General features: G+C 39.7%; 2 protein-coding genes across 2 annotated transcripts; both read left to right on the top strand.

Annotated features, from left to right (window-relative positions):
• Positions 1 to 4,547: 4,547 nt before the first annotated feature.
• On the top strand, positions 4,548 to 7,551 carry LOC135089922 (actin-3, muscle-specific-like). Its single transcript, XM_063986108.1, has 2 exons — positions 4,548 to 4,585; positions 6,149 to 7,551. The coding sequence occupies exon 2, from the start codon at positions 6,178 to 6,180 to the stop codon at positions 7,306 to 7,308; it is 1,131 nt and encodes a 376-aa protein (XP_063842178.1). The 5' UTR covers positions 4,548 to 4,585; positions 6,149 to 6,177; the 3' UTR covers positions 7,309 to 7,551.
• Positions 7,552 to 11,241: 3,690 nt separating this feature from the next.
• On the top strand, positions 11,242 to 14,077 carry LOC135089921 (actin-3, muscle-specific-like). Its single transcript, XM_063986107.1, has 2 exons — positions 11,242 to 11,279; positions 12,702 to 14,077. Exon 2 carries the CDS (start codon positions 12,720 to 12,722, stop codon positions 13,848 to 13,850), a length of 1,131 nt encoding a protein of 376 aa, XP_063842177.1. The 5' UTR covers positions 11,242 to 11,279; positions 12,702 to 12,719; the 3' UTR covers positions 13,851 to 14,077.
• The last annotated feature ends 236 nt before the right edge of the window (positions 14,078 to 14,313 follow it).

Raw genomic sequence — 14,313 nt, 5'->3', positions numbered from 1 at the left:
CACCCAACATTCTTGACCTTTTCCTGACCTCTAATCCTTCTGCTTATGCTGTCACCATCTCTTCTCCGTTGGGCTCCTCCGATCACAATCTCATATCTGTATCTTGTCCTATCACTCCAACTGCTCCTCAGGATCCTCCTAAGCGAAGGTGCCTCTGGCGTTTTGCCTCTGCTAGTTGGGAGGACCTGAGGAGGTATTTTGCTGATTTTCCATAGAATGACTACTGCTTCCGTGTCAGAGACCCGTCTTTGTGTGTCGAGCGCATAACAGAGGTGAAAGTGTCTGGCATGGAGGCGTACATTCTTCATTCTTTTTCTCGACCTAAATCTTCCAAATCTTGGTTTAACACAGCTTGTTCTCGTGCTATACATGATAGAGAGGTGGCCCACAAAAGGTACTTAATCCTTCCATCACCAGAATCTCATGCACTTTATATTTCTGCCCGGAACCATGCCAAGTCTGTTCTACAACTAGCCAAAAACTCCTTCATTAACAGAAAGGGTCAAAATCTTTCAAGATCTAACTCCCCTCGTGACTTCTGGCATCTAGCCAAAAACATCTTCAATAACTTTGCTTCTTCTTCTTTCTCTCCTTTATTTCAACCAGATGGCACCACTGCTATCACATCTATTTCTAAAGCTGAACTCTTTGCTCAAACCTTTGCAAAAGACTCTACCTTGGACGATTCTGGGCTTGTTCCTCCCTCTCCACCACCCTCTGACTATTTTATGCTACCTATTAAAATTCTTCGCAATGATGTTTTCCATGCCCTCGCTGGCCTAAACCCTCGGAAGGCTTATGAACCTGATGGGGTCCCTCCTATTGTTTTCTGAAACTGTGCCTCCATGCTTGCACCTTGCCTAATCAAGCTCTTTCAGCTCTGTCTGTCAACATCTACCTTTCCTTCTTGCTGGAAGTTTGCCTACATTCAGCCTGTTCCTAAAAAGGGTGACCGTTCTAATCCCTCAAGCTACCGTCCTATTACTTTAATTTCCTGCCTATCTAAGATTTTTAAATCTATCCTCAACAGGAAGATTCTTAAACATCTATCACTTCACAACCTACTACCTGATCGCCAGTATGGGTTCCGTCCAAGGCCGCTCTACTGGTGATCTTCTGGCTTTCCTTACTGAGTCTTGGTCATGCTCTTTTAGAGATTTTGATGAAACTTTTGCTGTTGCCTTGGATATATCAAAAGCTTTTGATAGAGTCTGGCACATAGCTTTGATTTCCAAACTACCCTCCTACAACTTCTATCCTTCTCTCTGTAACTTGATCTCAAGTTTCCTTTCTGACTGTTCTATTGCTGCTGTGGTAGACTGTCACTGTTCTTCTCCTAAATCTATTAACAGTGGTGTTCCTCAGGGTTCTGTCCTGTCACCCACTCTCTTCTTATTCATCAATGACCTTCTAAACCAAACTTCTTGTTCTATCCACTCCTACGTTGATGATACCATCTTGCACTTTTCCACGGCTCTTCATAGACGTCCAACCCTTCAGGAAGTAAACATTTCACGCAGGGAAGCCACAGAACGCCTGACTTCTGAGCTTTCTAAAATTTCTGATTGGGACAGAGCAAACTTGGTATTGTTCAATGCCTCAAAAACTCAATTCCTCCATCTATCAGCTCGACACAACTATCCCCTCTTCTTCAATGACACTCAACTGTCCCCCCTCTTCTACACAGAACATCCTCGGTTTGTCCTTTACTTATAATCTGAACTGGAAACTTCACATCTCATCTCTAGCTAAAACAGCTTCTATGAAGTTAGGCGTTCTGAGACGTCTCCGCCAGCTTTTCTCACCCCTCCAGCTGCTAACTCTGTACACGGGCCTTATCCGTCCATGTATGGAGTATGCTTCACATGTCTGGGGGGGGGATCCACTCATACCGCTCCTTCTAGGCAGGGTGGAATCAAAAGCTTTTTCGTCTCATCAACTCCTCACCTCTAACTTACTGTCTTCAACCTCTCTCTCATCGACGCAATGTTGCATCTCTGGCTCTCTTCTACCGCTATTTTCATGGCTAACAGCTCTTCTGATCTTGCTAAAATGCCTCCCCTCCTCTCACGGCCTCGCTGCACAAGACTTTCTTTTTTCTGTCACCCTTATTCTGTTCACCTCTCTTATGCAAGATTTAACTGGTATTCTCAATCATTCATCCCTTTCTCTAGTAAACTCTGGAACTCCCTGCCTGCTTCTGTATTTCCACCTTCCTATGACTAAAATTCCTTCAAGAGAGAGGTTTCAAGACACTTATCCTTCAATTTTACACTATCGCTTTGGACCCTGTTCTGGGACTGGCATCTCAGTGGGCTTTTCTTTTTATTGGATTTTTGTTGCCCTTGGCCAGTGTCCCTTCTACATATATATATATATATATATATATATATATATATATATATATATATATATATATATATATATATATATATATATATATATATATATATATATATATATATATATATATATATACGAGAGAGAGAGAGAGAGAGAGAGAGAGAGAGAGAGAGAGAGAGAGAGAGAGAGAGAGAGAGAGAGAGAGAGAGAGAGAGAGAGAGAGAGAGGAGAGAGAGAGAGAGAGAGAGAGAGAGAGAGAGAGAAATACACAGGTAACTTGCACAAAATTTTATACTTTATGAAATATAGTGCCTTCAAAGTTAAGTGTCTGACACACTGAGTGATGTACCTTTTTCAGAGATAATCTGAATTTTAAGGAACATTAATAACGTTGGAAATGTTTCACGGTGTTCGGCGAAAAATGACCAAACAAAGACACACACACACACACACACACACACACACACACACACACACACACACATATATATATATATATATATATATATATATATATATATATATATATATATATATATATATATATATATATATATATATATATATATATATATATATATATATATATATATATATATATATATATATCACCAAACAGCGTGTAACATTTCCAAAGTTACTACTGTTCCCCTAATTCAGATTCAACCTTACGTATCATTTCTAAAAGGTGCATCAATCGATAACGTCAGTGAAACACAGAACTTTCAGAACGGTATGTTTGACTAATTATGTCAAATCCTGATTTTTTTTTATTGTGTGTGTGTGTGTGTGTGTGTGTGTGTGTGTGTGTGTGTGTGTGTGTGTGTGTGTGGGTGTGTGTGTGTGTGTGTGTGTGTGTGTGTGTGTGTGTGTGTGGTGTGGTGTGTGTGTGTGTGTGTGTGTGTGTGTGTGTGTGTGTGTGTGTGTGTTCATGTTCTTAAATGCATCAGTGTGTGTGTGTGTGTGTGTGTGTGTGTGTGTGGTGTGTGTGTGTGTGTGTGTGTGTGTGTGTGTGTGTGTGTGTGTGTGTGTGTGTGTGTGTGTGTGTGTGTGTGTTCATGTTCTTAAATGCATCAGTGTGTGTGTGTGTGTGTGTGTGTGTGTGTGTGTGTGTGTGTGTGTGTGTGTGTGTGTGTGTGTGTGTGTGTGTGTGTGTGTGTGTGTTCTTCTTCTCTTTCATTTATATGCAAGAAAAAAATATGAAAACAAGCTCCAAAAAATACATGGGAACAGACAGCGTTTTGTGTGCATGCTTCTTTTTTTCTTCCTTTCTTGTTTCAATGAAATGACGTCCCAGATGTCTGAATGAAGACGAAGCTGAACAAGTAAGGAAGAAATATGGTGACCGTTCTTGCCATTCTTTTATCTGACGTAAATTGCTACCTAGAAAACGACTGTAACATCTTTTTTTTTTTTTTAATTCTAGGTTTGCTGCACGCCCGCAAACACAGTCTCTCTCTCTCTCTCTCCTCTCCTCTCCTCTCTCTCTCTCTCTCTCTCTCTCTCTCCTCTCCTCTCTCTCTCTCTCTCTCTCTCTCTCTCTCTCTCTCCTTCTCTTCTCTCTCTCTCTCTCTCTCTCTCTCTCTCTCTCTCTCTCTTCTCTCTCTCTCTCCTCTCTCTCCTCTCTCTCTCTCTCTCTCTCTCTCTCCTCTCTCATAGTGTTATAAATCTATGAAATTATCAAATCCTGCTTCAACATTAACGTCAATCACCTCACATTGTGTCGCATCGAATATCACTTTACATCTCAAACAGGAGGATACAGGGGCCAGCTTTGAGATAAAAATATTAACCGGGGCTACAAGAGCGGCGGAACACTGGCTATATTATTCTCAAGGCTCGCGGAAGTCTGAGTCTTTCCTCCTCCCCCTAACCCACACCCACCCCACAACTATATACCCAACACCACTCGGTTATTTCAAATACAAAAAATAATATTATAAATAATACGGTAAACGTTGTTGTAACTTAAACGGGATGGAGTCTGAGACCTTGTATTGCAGTCTATGTTTACTCAACTAACTTATGATGGGTTTGCACATCCGAAAAAAAAAAATAGTTTAAATAGATATCAACAAGGCAGTACTTGTGTTAGCTGCCAAGCATCTCTCCGTGTTTCTAAAGAAAGTTGGAAAGTATGCAGCTTGTGTGACCTTATTTAGGATGGAGGCCAGGTATATAAGAGAGGGCTGGACCACCTCGGACTTTAGTGTACTTCAGTCTCAGGATACAGTAAGCTTGTGTAAGTGAGCAAGACAACACCAGTGTTTGTAGGACCCGCTGTGCGATCAACTTAGTGTGCCGTAACAGAAACGTTGACTTAAATGTCGGGTTCAACTTAACTGTCCACTTGAACGCCGATATAACAAAAACTTTAAATCATATGTGCATGATCATATTGTGTTTAGTTATGAAAAATGCTGATTCGACTTTTGTCTGCATAGACCGTCGACTTCTTAGTCCACTCATTTTATTTACTTATTTTATTATTTATTTATTTATTTATTTATTTTTCTTAACGTTCGGCATTGCAAATATTTAACTACTTGGTTAAACCTGAACCTTCACTATCACATGCACTCAAAGCATCACTAAGCGGCTAACTTGTGTTTTGTGACATACGATTACTTCGATCTCAAAGTGAACTTTAGCATGCAATATGAGTTTAATGAAACGATCGGTGTCACAAGTATTTTCATTCCCATTTTATAATTTCATTATGCTTGGTGCAGGAAACGCTGACTTCATTGGCACACTAAACAGAACCTGGCCATGATCTTTTGGTTAAAGTGTGTATCTAGTATTACACCGTAATCCCGCTGGTTCTCTCGAATATTCGATATCACAGACGAACTAAATTTCATTATTTTATTTTTTCTTGATCCACAGATTATAGAAATGCTGATTTGTTTCTTTACCTGATCTTGGCTTGGTCTGCTGACCTAGTGATCTTTTTAGGTCTCGAATCTAATTATGCATTTACTTTTCATTCCAATGTCAGACTGATCGGAATCTTATCCAAGACTAAAAATGAAAGTCTGAATTGTTCCTACCTTATTGTCTTTCGTGTCACAGTAAATGTATAGACCATAGTTAACCAACAAATCAACTGAACGAAAAGTTTCAATGTAACTTCTTTTTACACATAATTCCCTTTTCATGACACTGACCTACTTGTAATTTATTAAAGTCCAGTCATGAAACCAAATTTATTTACAATCATACTGTGTTAGAAAAACCAACAGCAAGCAAATGTAACTAAGCAAATAAATGAATAGAAAATAAATAAATAAATAAGCAGTGAATCAAAAATATGAATAATGAAAATAATTTTTTTTTAAATATATACAAACGACTTAAGTTTGTATTATTGTGGCATATATTTACAGGGTTTAAAAATCTGATTTCCACTCAAAACATTACCCTTACAAGGATTGCACTGCATTTCATTTCCCAAAAAAACAATGAACATAAAGTCAAAACAATTTCGTTTACTAACACGTTTGCGTATGTGACACCCAATATTTCAAAACCTTATAATGATATTATAATATATCAATTATAATAATCAGATATTCGTAAAAAAAAAAAAAAAATTAGCAAAACATATTAGAAATCATTAGTAGCATTAATTTTCTCTTTATTACAAATTTAAGGAGAAAAACACAAAGTTCGCGCTCTGCGTTCGGTCCTACAATTATATTCATACTACCCTTCTGTTTATATGTGTATAGAGTATGTTTTTTTTTTTTTCAAACCAACGTAAGATTTCCAAGCACTGACGTCATTTATTTTCTTCCCTCAGGTCTGACCTGACACCACTCCACCACCACCATGTGTGACGACGAAGTGAGCCCCCTCGTGGTCGACAATGGCTCCGGGATGGTCAAGGCCGGCTTCGCCGGTGATGACGCTCCCCGAGCTGTGTTCCCCTCCATCGTCGGCCGACCTCGTCACCAGGGTGTGATGGTCGGCATGGGTCAGAAGGATGCCTACGTCGGAGACGAGGCCCAGAGCAAGCGAGGTATCCTGACTCTCAAGTACCCCATCGAGCACGGCATCATCACCAACTGGGACGACATGGAGAAGATCTGGCACCACTCCTTCTACAACGAGCTCCGCGTTGCCCCTGAGGAGTCCCCCGTCCTGCTCACTGAGGCCCCCCTCAACCCCAAGGCCAACCGTGAGAAGATGACCCAGATCATGTTTGAAGTTTTCAACACTCCCGCCATGTACGTGGCCATCCAGGCTGTCCTGTCCCTGTACGCCTCTGGCCGTACTACTGGTATCGTGCTCGATACTGGTGATGGTGTTACCCACACCGTCCCCATCTATGAAGGTTACTGCCTTCCCCACGCCATCCTGCGTCTCGACCTCGCTGGCCGTGACCTGACTGCCTACCTCACCAAGATCATGACTGAGCGCGGCTACTCCTTCACCACCACGGCTGAGCGAGAAATCGTTCGTGACATCAAGGAGAAGCTTTGCTATGTCGCTCTTGACTTCGAGAGTGAGATGAACGTGGCTGCTGCCTCCTCTTCCCTCGAGAAGTCCTACGAGCTTCCCGACGGTCAGGTCATCACCATCGGCAACGAGCGCTTCCGCTGCCCCGAGTCCCTCTTCCAGCCTTCCTTCCTGGGTATGGAATCTGTCGGCATCCACGAGACCGTCTACAACTCCATCATGAGGTGCGACATTGATATCAGGAAGGACCTGTTCGCCAACAATGTGCTGTCTGGCGGCACCACCATGTACCCTGGTATTGCTGACCGCATGCAGAAGGAAATCACTGCTCTTGCTCCTCCCACCATCAAGATCAAGATCATTGCTCCTCCTGAGCGCAAGTACTCCGTATGGATCGGTGGCTCCATCCTGGCTTCTCTGTCCACCTTCCAGACCATGTGGATCACCAAGGAAGAGTACGACGAGTCCGGCCCCGGCATTGTCCACCGCAAGTGCTTCTAAGAAGTTCATCTGTAGTTTAACATCAAACGACGCCGATATGCCACAATATTCCACTATTGCATTTTTGCTCATAGGTATAGTTATTCACTAGCACCTCGAAATCATTGTTCAAAATAACGCTAGAGTTCGGAACAGCAAGGGAAGGATCAAACAAGGCGCATTTCGGTTCTTGACTTCATGCACATATGAGGTGTCATTTTTTTCCTATGAAGATCAACGGTTAATAAAAAAAATCTTTTCGTTTTTGTTGTCTTCTTTTTTTCCATAAGGTATATATATATATATATATATATATATATATATATATATATATATATATATATATATATATATATATATATATATATATATATATATATATATATATATATATATATATATATATATATATATATATATATATATATATATATATATATATATATATATATATATATATATATATATAGATATATATGGACACACACACACACGCACACACACCGCTTTGGACCCTTTTATGGGACTGCCATCTCAGTGGGCTTTTTTTTTTATTGGATTTTTGTTGCCCTTGGCCAGTGTCCCTCCTACATAAACACACACACACACACACACACACACACACACACCCTCAAAGCACACACACACACACACACACACACACACACACACACACACACACACACACACACACACACACACACACACACACACACACACACACACACACACACACACACACACACACACACACACACACACACACACACACACACACACACACACACACACCATCCACACTAAAATAAAATAAATTAACTGACATACAAACACAAGTGTGTGTGTGTGTGTGTGTGTGTGTGTGTGTGTGTGTGTGTGTGTGTGTGTGTGTGTGTGTGTGTGTGTGTGTGTGTGTGTGTGTGTGTGTGTGTGTGTGTGTGTGTGAACATTCCCTTCATATCCCTTTACAATCCAAATTAACATAGTTGTGTTTTTGAAATTGGAAGTAATACTCGCGCAATGATCGATATACGTTACCCACAAGGTAAGACTTAACACAGGAACCTCTGGCATGAGGTTTGTGTTAAGATAATGGTGACTAGTTACCTGCTGCCACGCCAGCCATTTAAGATCAAGCTCTTCTCTTGACCTGGCAACCGTTTATCATCCGTCATTGTCTAACCATAAACTTTCGCCACATTGCGCCGTGCTATCTTTTATTTATCACATTAATCATGCGAGCATGAACAGTTGGGTTGCAGAGGATGATGTTGATGATGATGATGATGATGAAGATGATGATGATGACAATATGATAATGATAAAAAGACTGGATAATTATGCACTTAAAAGTGGCGAAATATGTATGCAAATGTGTAGTAACAACTGATAAGATATGCACTTAAGGCATCAAATGCTATAAAAGTTGTAAATTTCATAAGTAATACCTACGAGTTTTCCATGAGTATGCTTTAGAAACAAGTTATGAATATGCTTTCGATCTCAAAAATGGTTAATATATGCATTTCCATTTGCACATAATCCGAAGCCTAATGGTTGTACTGATGGTAGTATTTTGTGCTTTTTATTTTCAAACAAAGCAGCAATCATAAGCATAGAGTCTTGTGCTTTCTTCGAAAAAAAAAAAATCTGTATAATATACTCATGAACATTCACAAATATCTGAAACATAACACAAAGTTACTTTAAGCACATACTAAGTTCCTGAAGGACAAACGTTAAAGAAATATAACTAAATTAACTCAATTAATTGACCACGATTAAGTTACCGTTTATAGTCTTTGTTTCACTTATAACCTGGACATTTCCTTCATTACCATTCTTTACATAGCGTTATGCAAAATGCAGCAATGAATGAACCACGTCCTCATCTTCTCACTATGAGAGAGAGAGAGAGAGAGAGAGAGAGAGAGAGAGAGAGAGAGAGAGAGAGAGAGAGAGAGAGAGAGAGAGAGAGAGAGAGAGAGAGAGAGAGAGAGAGAGAGAGAGAGAGAGAGAGAGAGAGAGAGAGAGAGAGAGAGAGAGAGTGTGTGTGTGTGTGTGTGTGTGTGTGTGTGTGTGTGTGTGTGTGTGTGTGTGTGTGTGTGTGTGTGTGTGTGTGTGTGTGTGTGTGTGTGTGTGTGTGTGTGTGTGTGTGTGTGTGTGTGTGTGTGTGTGTGTGTGTGTGTAGGATGACCAAAATAAAGTATGTGTAAAAGAATGTAATACAATGTTTTGCTAAAAAAAATAAAATAAATAAATAAATAAATAAATAAGTATAAGTCATTAAAAAAATAATAATACAAACAAAGTAGAAAAAGAAAAGTAAGGCTATGTATGGAAAAGAAATGCAAAATTACATCACTGGAACCCAATCAGATAACATTAAAGCAAACAATACTCTGTACCTAACACGGTAAAAGATGTATACGTTATTCTGGGTGTGTGTGTGTGTGTGTGTGTGTGTGTGTGTGTGTGTGTGTGTGTGTGTGTGTGTGTGTGTGTGTGTGTGTGTGTGTGTGTGTGTGTGTGTGTGTGTGTGTGGATTTGTATCCGTGTTTGTGCACGCATGTACATATGTATACATCCAGTTGTTATTGGTTATGCTGCAGATGTCGGTGGTGACGCTGTCTCGGTAACATCTTGGTGACAAGAGAATAAAAGCTAGTTGAATTATAATCTAATTTCGGAAACAATCCTGATCATGCAATTCTGATATTCTAATATACAAAGTAATAGCAAATAATATCAGTAATAATAATAATAATAACAATAACAATAATAATAATAATAATAATAATAATAATAATAATAATAATAATAATAATAATAATAATGATAATAAAAAGTAGTAGTGGTAGTAGTAGTGGTGGTGGTGGTAGTAGTAGTAGTAGTAGTAGTAGTAGTAGTAGTAGTAGTAGTAGTAGTAGTAGTAGTAGTAGTAATAGTAGTAGCAGTGATAATAACAGTAACTAGCGAGAAGCGTGAAACTTTCATGAAAGTAGGAAACATATGAACATCCCCAGTAAAATCAACAACATCTCAAGGAACCCAGAGGTTAACATTGGATCTAGATCCCATGGACCAACAACACATAGGTTACCATTTGTGAAAGCGTCACGTTGTCCTAACGTGCGGACAAGATGAATTACAATATGATTATGATAATAATAATAAAATAATAATGACAATTAATAATAATAATAATAATAATAATAATAATAATAATAATAATAATAATAATAATAATAATAACAATAATAATAATAATAATAATAATAACAATAATAATAATAATAATAATAATAATAATAATAATAATAATAATAATAATAATAAAAGTAATAAACAAAATTAACACAGTACATTGGAGATCTTCTGAGTACAAAAGAAATACAAGTAGTTATATTTGCTTACTATCCCCAGTGCGAGTCTAAAATAACTTTGGACCACATGGCGGCATCGAGCTACCATACCGGATGGTATTTGAGATCAAGCACGAATTTCCTTCCTGTGCTTTATGTACCTCTTAATCTATAAACATCTCCATGAATGACGAAAACAAAACAGAACATTAAATAAGTGGCCAGCCTCGACAAGGACACAAAAAACCGTATTGGCACTTGCAACAAAACTTTGCGGAAGTAACTGGAACCCGCTGCCCCGCCAACAATATTCACATATTTAGACTTTGGGATTGCCTCTTACAACTGTTTTACTCATACTTTTCGTTTTTCACCATTATTCGAATATCACTTTCCTTCAGAAATGAACTGCCGAATAACAAAACATTTAATTCTTTTCGTCGGTTGTATGATGCAGTGGTCAGAAAATCCGTTTTTATCACACCAAATCAGAAGAAGGTCATTTCCTTTTTTAGTGAAGAAAATGTGACTTCTGGGAGCTAATTTAGAGAAGTGGGTGGTATATAAGACAGGTCTGGTCCGACTCGGACCTTAGTGTACTTCAGGCTCAGGATACAGTAAGCTTGTGTAAGTGAGCGTTGGTTAGGGTCTGCGTGGGGCGACCTCACGTGGACCCTCTTTTTTTTTTTTTTTTTTTACGACGCCCAGCTGTGACTACCGTGTATTGAAAGTTTGTGAAATTACTCACTGGAAAGAAAATCAAACAATACATTGGTTCAATCGATGAGAATACGTCAACTTCAAACATTTGCATTTTGAAGTTTTCATAGGATTTGTGTTATAGGACACAAATCTAATTTTCAATTAAGCCACAAAAATTATGTAAAAAAAAAAATGTGAAGTACGTTGTGTCAGTCATTTTTAAACTGATATTAAGAAAGTGCACAAAACGTTTAATTACTTCCAAATACTTTCAGTATTCCTTATTTTCATACCTACTTACCTAAGACGTAAAACGAATATTTTCTGGCAGCCGAGTGCTATTGAGCTGCTTTTTCTTGTATAACTTGCGAATAGGTGTCACAACTATGATTCAGTTATTTTTCCACCTGAAGGTATGCAAATATGGTGGCACTAACTGGCAATGGTCTGGCTCGTTAATTGGCCTTTATATGGATTTTCATATGGATTGTCTATACCTACATGGATTTTCATATGGACTGTCTATACCTACATAATCCATTATTTTACAAATAATTAAGGATTTTCATAAGAATATACAGTAAAGCGGCACATGTCACCACAATAAGTTGGTTAATTAGCGGACGAGAACATCACCCAGTGTCAAGATTACCAAGTTCGCACACCTTTAGTTGGCAAAGTTAATGGGCTGGAGGCGGCGACATCAAAAACTACCACAGATTGTGTGATTAATGCACAAATATATTTTGTAATATTTTATCCTCAAATTTATTTAACTTTCTTTTTCCTATTCACGTTTCACCCGTGGCGCCTCGTTGTTTGTTTTTTTTTAATTAGAATTTTCATAGAGTCATAGTTTAACTGACGAAATGGAAATAACACAGTATGTGTCTACATTCATGATTATAGTACTTTTTTTCGAGACGGAATAACGTTACTTCTCTAATGACAATACAATAACATTTCCGTTGAGAGCAAAAATTCAGTCAATGTAAAAATAATCAAACTCAAATTAAACACATTTTATCATTAGAGCGAAAACACAGCTTTTTTTTTTCAATTTTCACCGTACCATTAAGGTATACTTATACTTTCCAATCCTTTAAATGTGTATTGGATACCAAACTTTATAGGATTTGTTATGAAACCATCATAGATCACGTTTAATTTTATCTTAAAACTGGTGGATTTTGCAATGTCGCTAAGGGCGTTTAAAAACGAATATTGTAATTTTTAACGAAATATCTTTATGACTGAATATATCTTGATAAACTCTTGCGCAAGACGTTAAATAAAATCAAGAAACTCTGTCCAGACTCTCACGTTCCTTTTATTAACGCATTTCAGATCTGACATCACTCCACCATGTGTGACGACGAAGTGAGTCCCCTCGTGGTCGACAATGGCTCCGGGATGGTCAAGGCCGGCTTCGCCGGTGATGACGCTCCCCGAGCTGTGTTCCCCTCCATCGTCGGCCGACCTCGTCACCAGGGTGTGATGGTCGGTATGGGTCAGAAGGATGCCTACGTCGGAGACGAGGCCCAGAGCAAGCGAGGTATCCTGACTCTCAAGTACCCCATCGAGCACGGCATCATCACCAACTGGGACGACATGGAGAAGATCTGGCACCACTCCTTCTACAACGAGCTCCGCGTTGCCCCTGAGGAGTCCCCCGTCCTGCTCACTGAGGCTCCCCTCAACCCCAAGGCCAACCGTGAGAAGATGACCCAGATCATGTTTGAAGTTTTCAACACTCCCGCCATGTACGTGGCCATCCAGGCTGTCCTGTCCCTGTACGCCTCTGGCCGTACTACTGGTATCGTGCTCGATACTGGTGATGGTGTTACCCACACCGTCCCCATCTATGAAGGTTACTGCCTTCCCCACGCCATCCTGCGTCTCGACCTCGCTGGCCGTGACCTGACTGCCTACCTCACCAAGATCATGACTGAGCGCGGCTACTCCTTCACCACCACGGCTGAGCGAGAAATCGTTCGTGACATCAAGGAGAAGCTTTGCTATGTCGCTCTTGACTTCGAGAGTGAGATGAACGTGGCTGCTGCCTCCTCTTCCCTCGAGAAGTCCTACGAGCTTCCCGACGGTCAGGTCATCACCATCGGCAACGAGCGCTTCCGCTGCCCCGAGTCCCTCTTCCAGCCTTCCTTCCTGGGTATGGAATCTGTCGGCATCCACGAGACCGTCTACAACTCCATCATGAGGTGCGACATTGATATCAGGAAGGACCTGTTCGCCAACAATGTGCTGTCTGGCGGCACCACCATGTACCCTGGTATTGCTGACCGCATGCAGAAGGAAATCACTGCTCTTGCTCCTCCCACCATCAAGATCAAGATCATTGCTCCTCCTGAGCGCAAGTACTCCGTATGGATCGGTGGCTCCATCCTGGCTTCTCTGTCCACCTTCCAGACCATGTGGATCACCAAGGAAGAGTACGACGAGTCCGGCCCCGGCATCGTCCACCGCAAGTGCTTCTAATTTACACGAGAATCCTAACTCGTCTTTTAAATATTCTAGAGTTATATTTTTGGTTATTACACCTGACAAATCACTTACGATCTACCCAATACATGTCATGTTAAGCCTGAGAATAGTACACCAGAGGGGACAAACAACAACTAATTCTACTATGACACACCATGCTACATTTTTTTCTTTTATCTTTTTTAATAAGAGCCTATGCATAAATAAACATCCTCAGTAAATATATGCTATCATTTCCTTTTCCAACGTCATTGAATTGACAACCGGATAAATTTATATTTCTTTTACGTATCGTTTTGTTAATAAAGGCAAAGTATATTATACGTGTTTAACAAAGTTATCCAGTAACAGGTGATGTGTGTGTGTGTGTGTGTGTGTGTGTGTGTGTGTGTGTGTGTGTGTATGTATATATATATATATATATATATATATATATATATATATATATATATATATA

The sequence above is a fragment of the Scylla paramamosain genome, chromosome 34 (genome assembly GCF_035594125.1).
Source record: "Scylla paramamosain isolate STU-SP2022 chromosome 34, ASM3559412v1, whole genome shotgun sequence".
Taxonomy (NCBI): domain Eukaryota; kingdom Metazoa; phylum Arthropoda; class Malacostraca; order Decapoda; family Portunidae; genus Scylla; species Scylla paramamosain.
Note: the sequence above shows the minus strand (reverse complement) of the source record. Positions and strands in the feature narration are given on the sequence as shown.

Coding starts and splice junctions, on each gene's coding strand:
- LOC135089922 (XM_063986108.1), top strand. CDS start 6,178: ATGTGTGACGACGAAGTGAGCCCCCTCGTGGTCGACAATGGCTCCGGG.
- LOC135089921 (XM_063986107.1), top strand. CDS start 12,720: ATGTGTGACGACGAAGTGAGTCCCCTCGTGGTCGACAATGGCTCCGGG.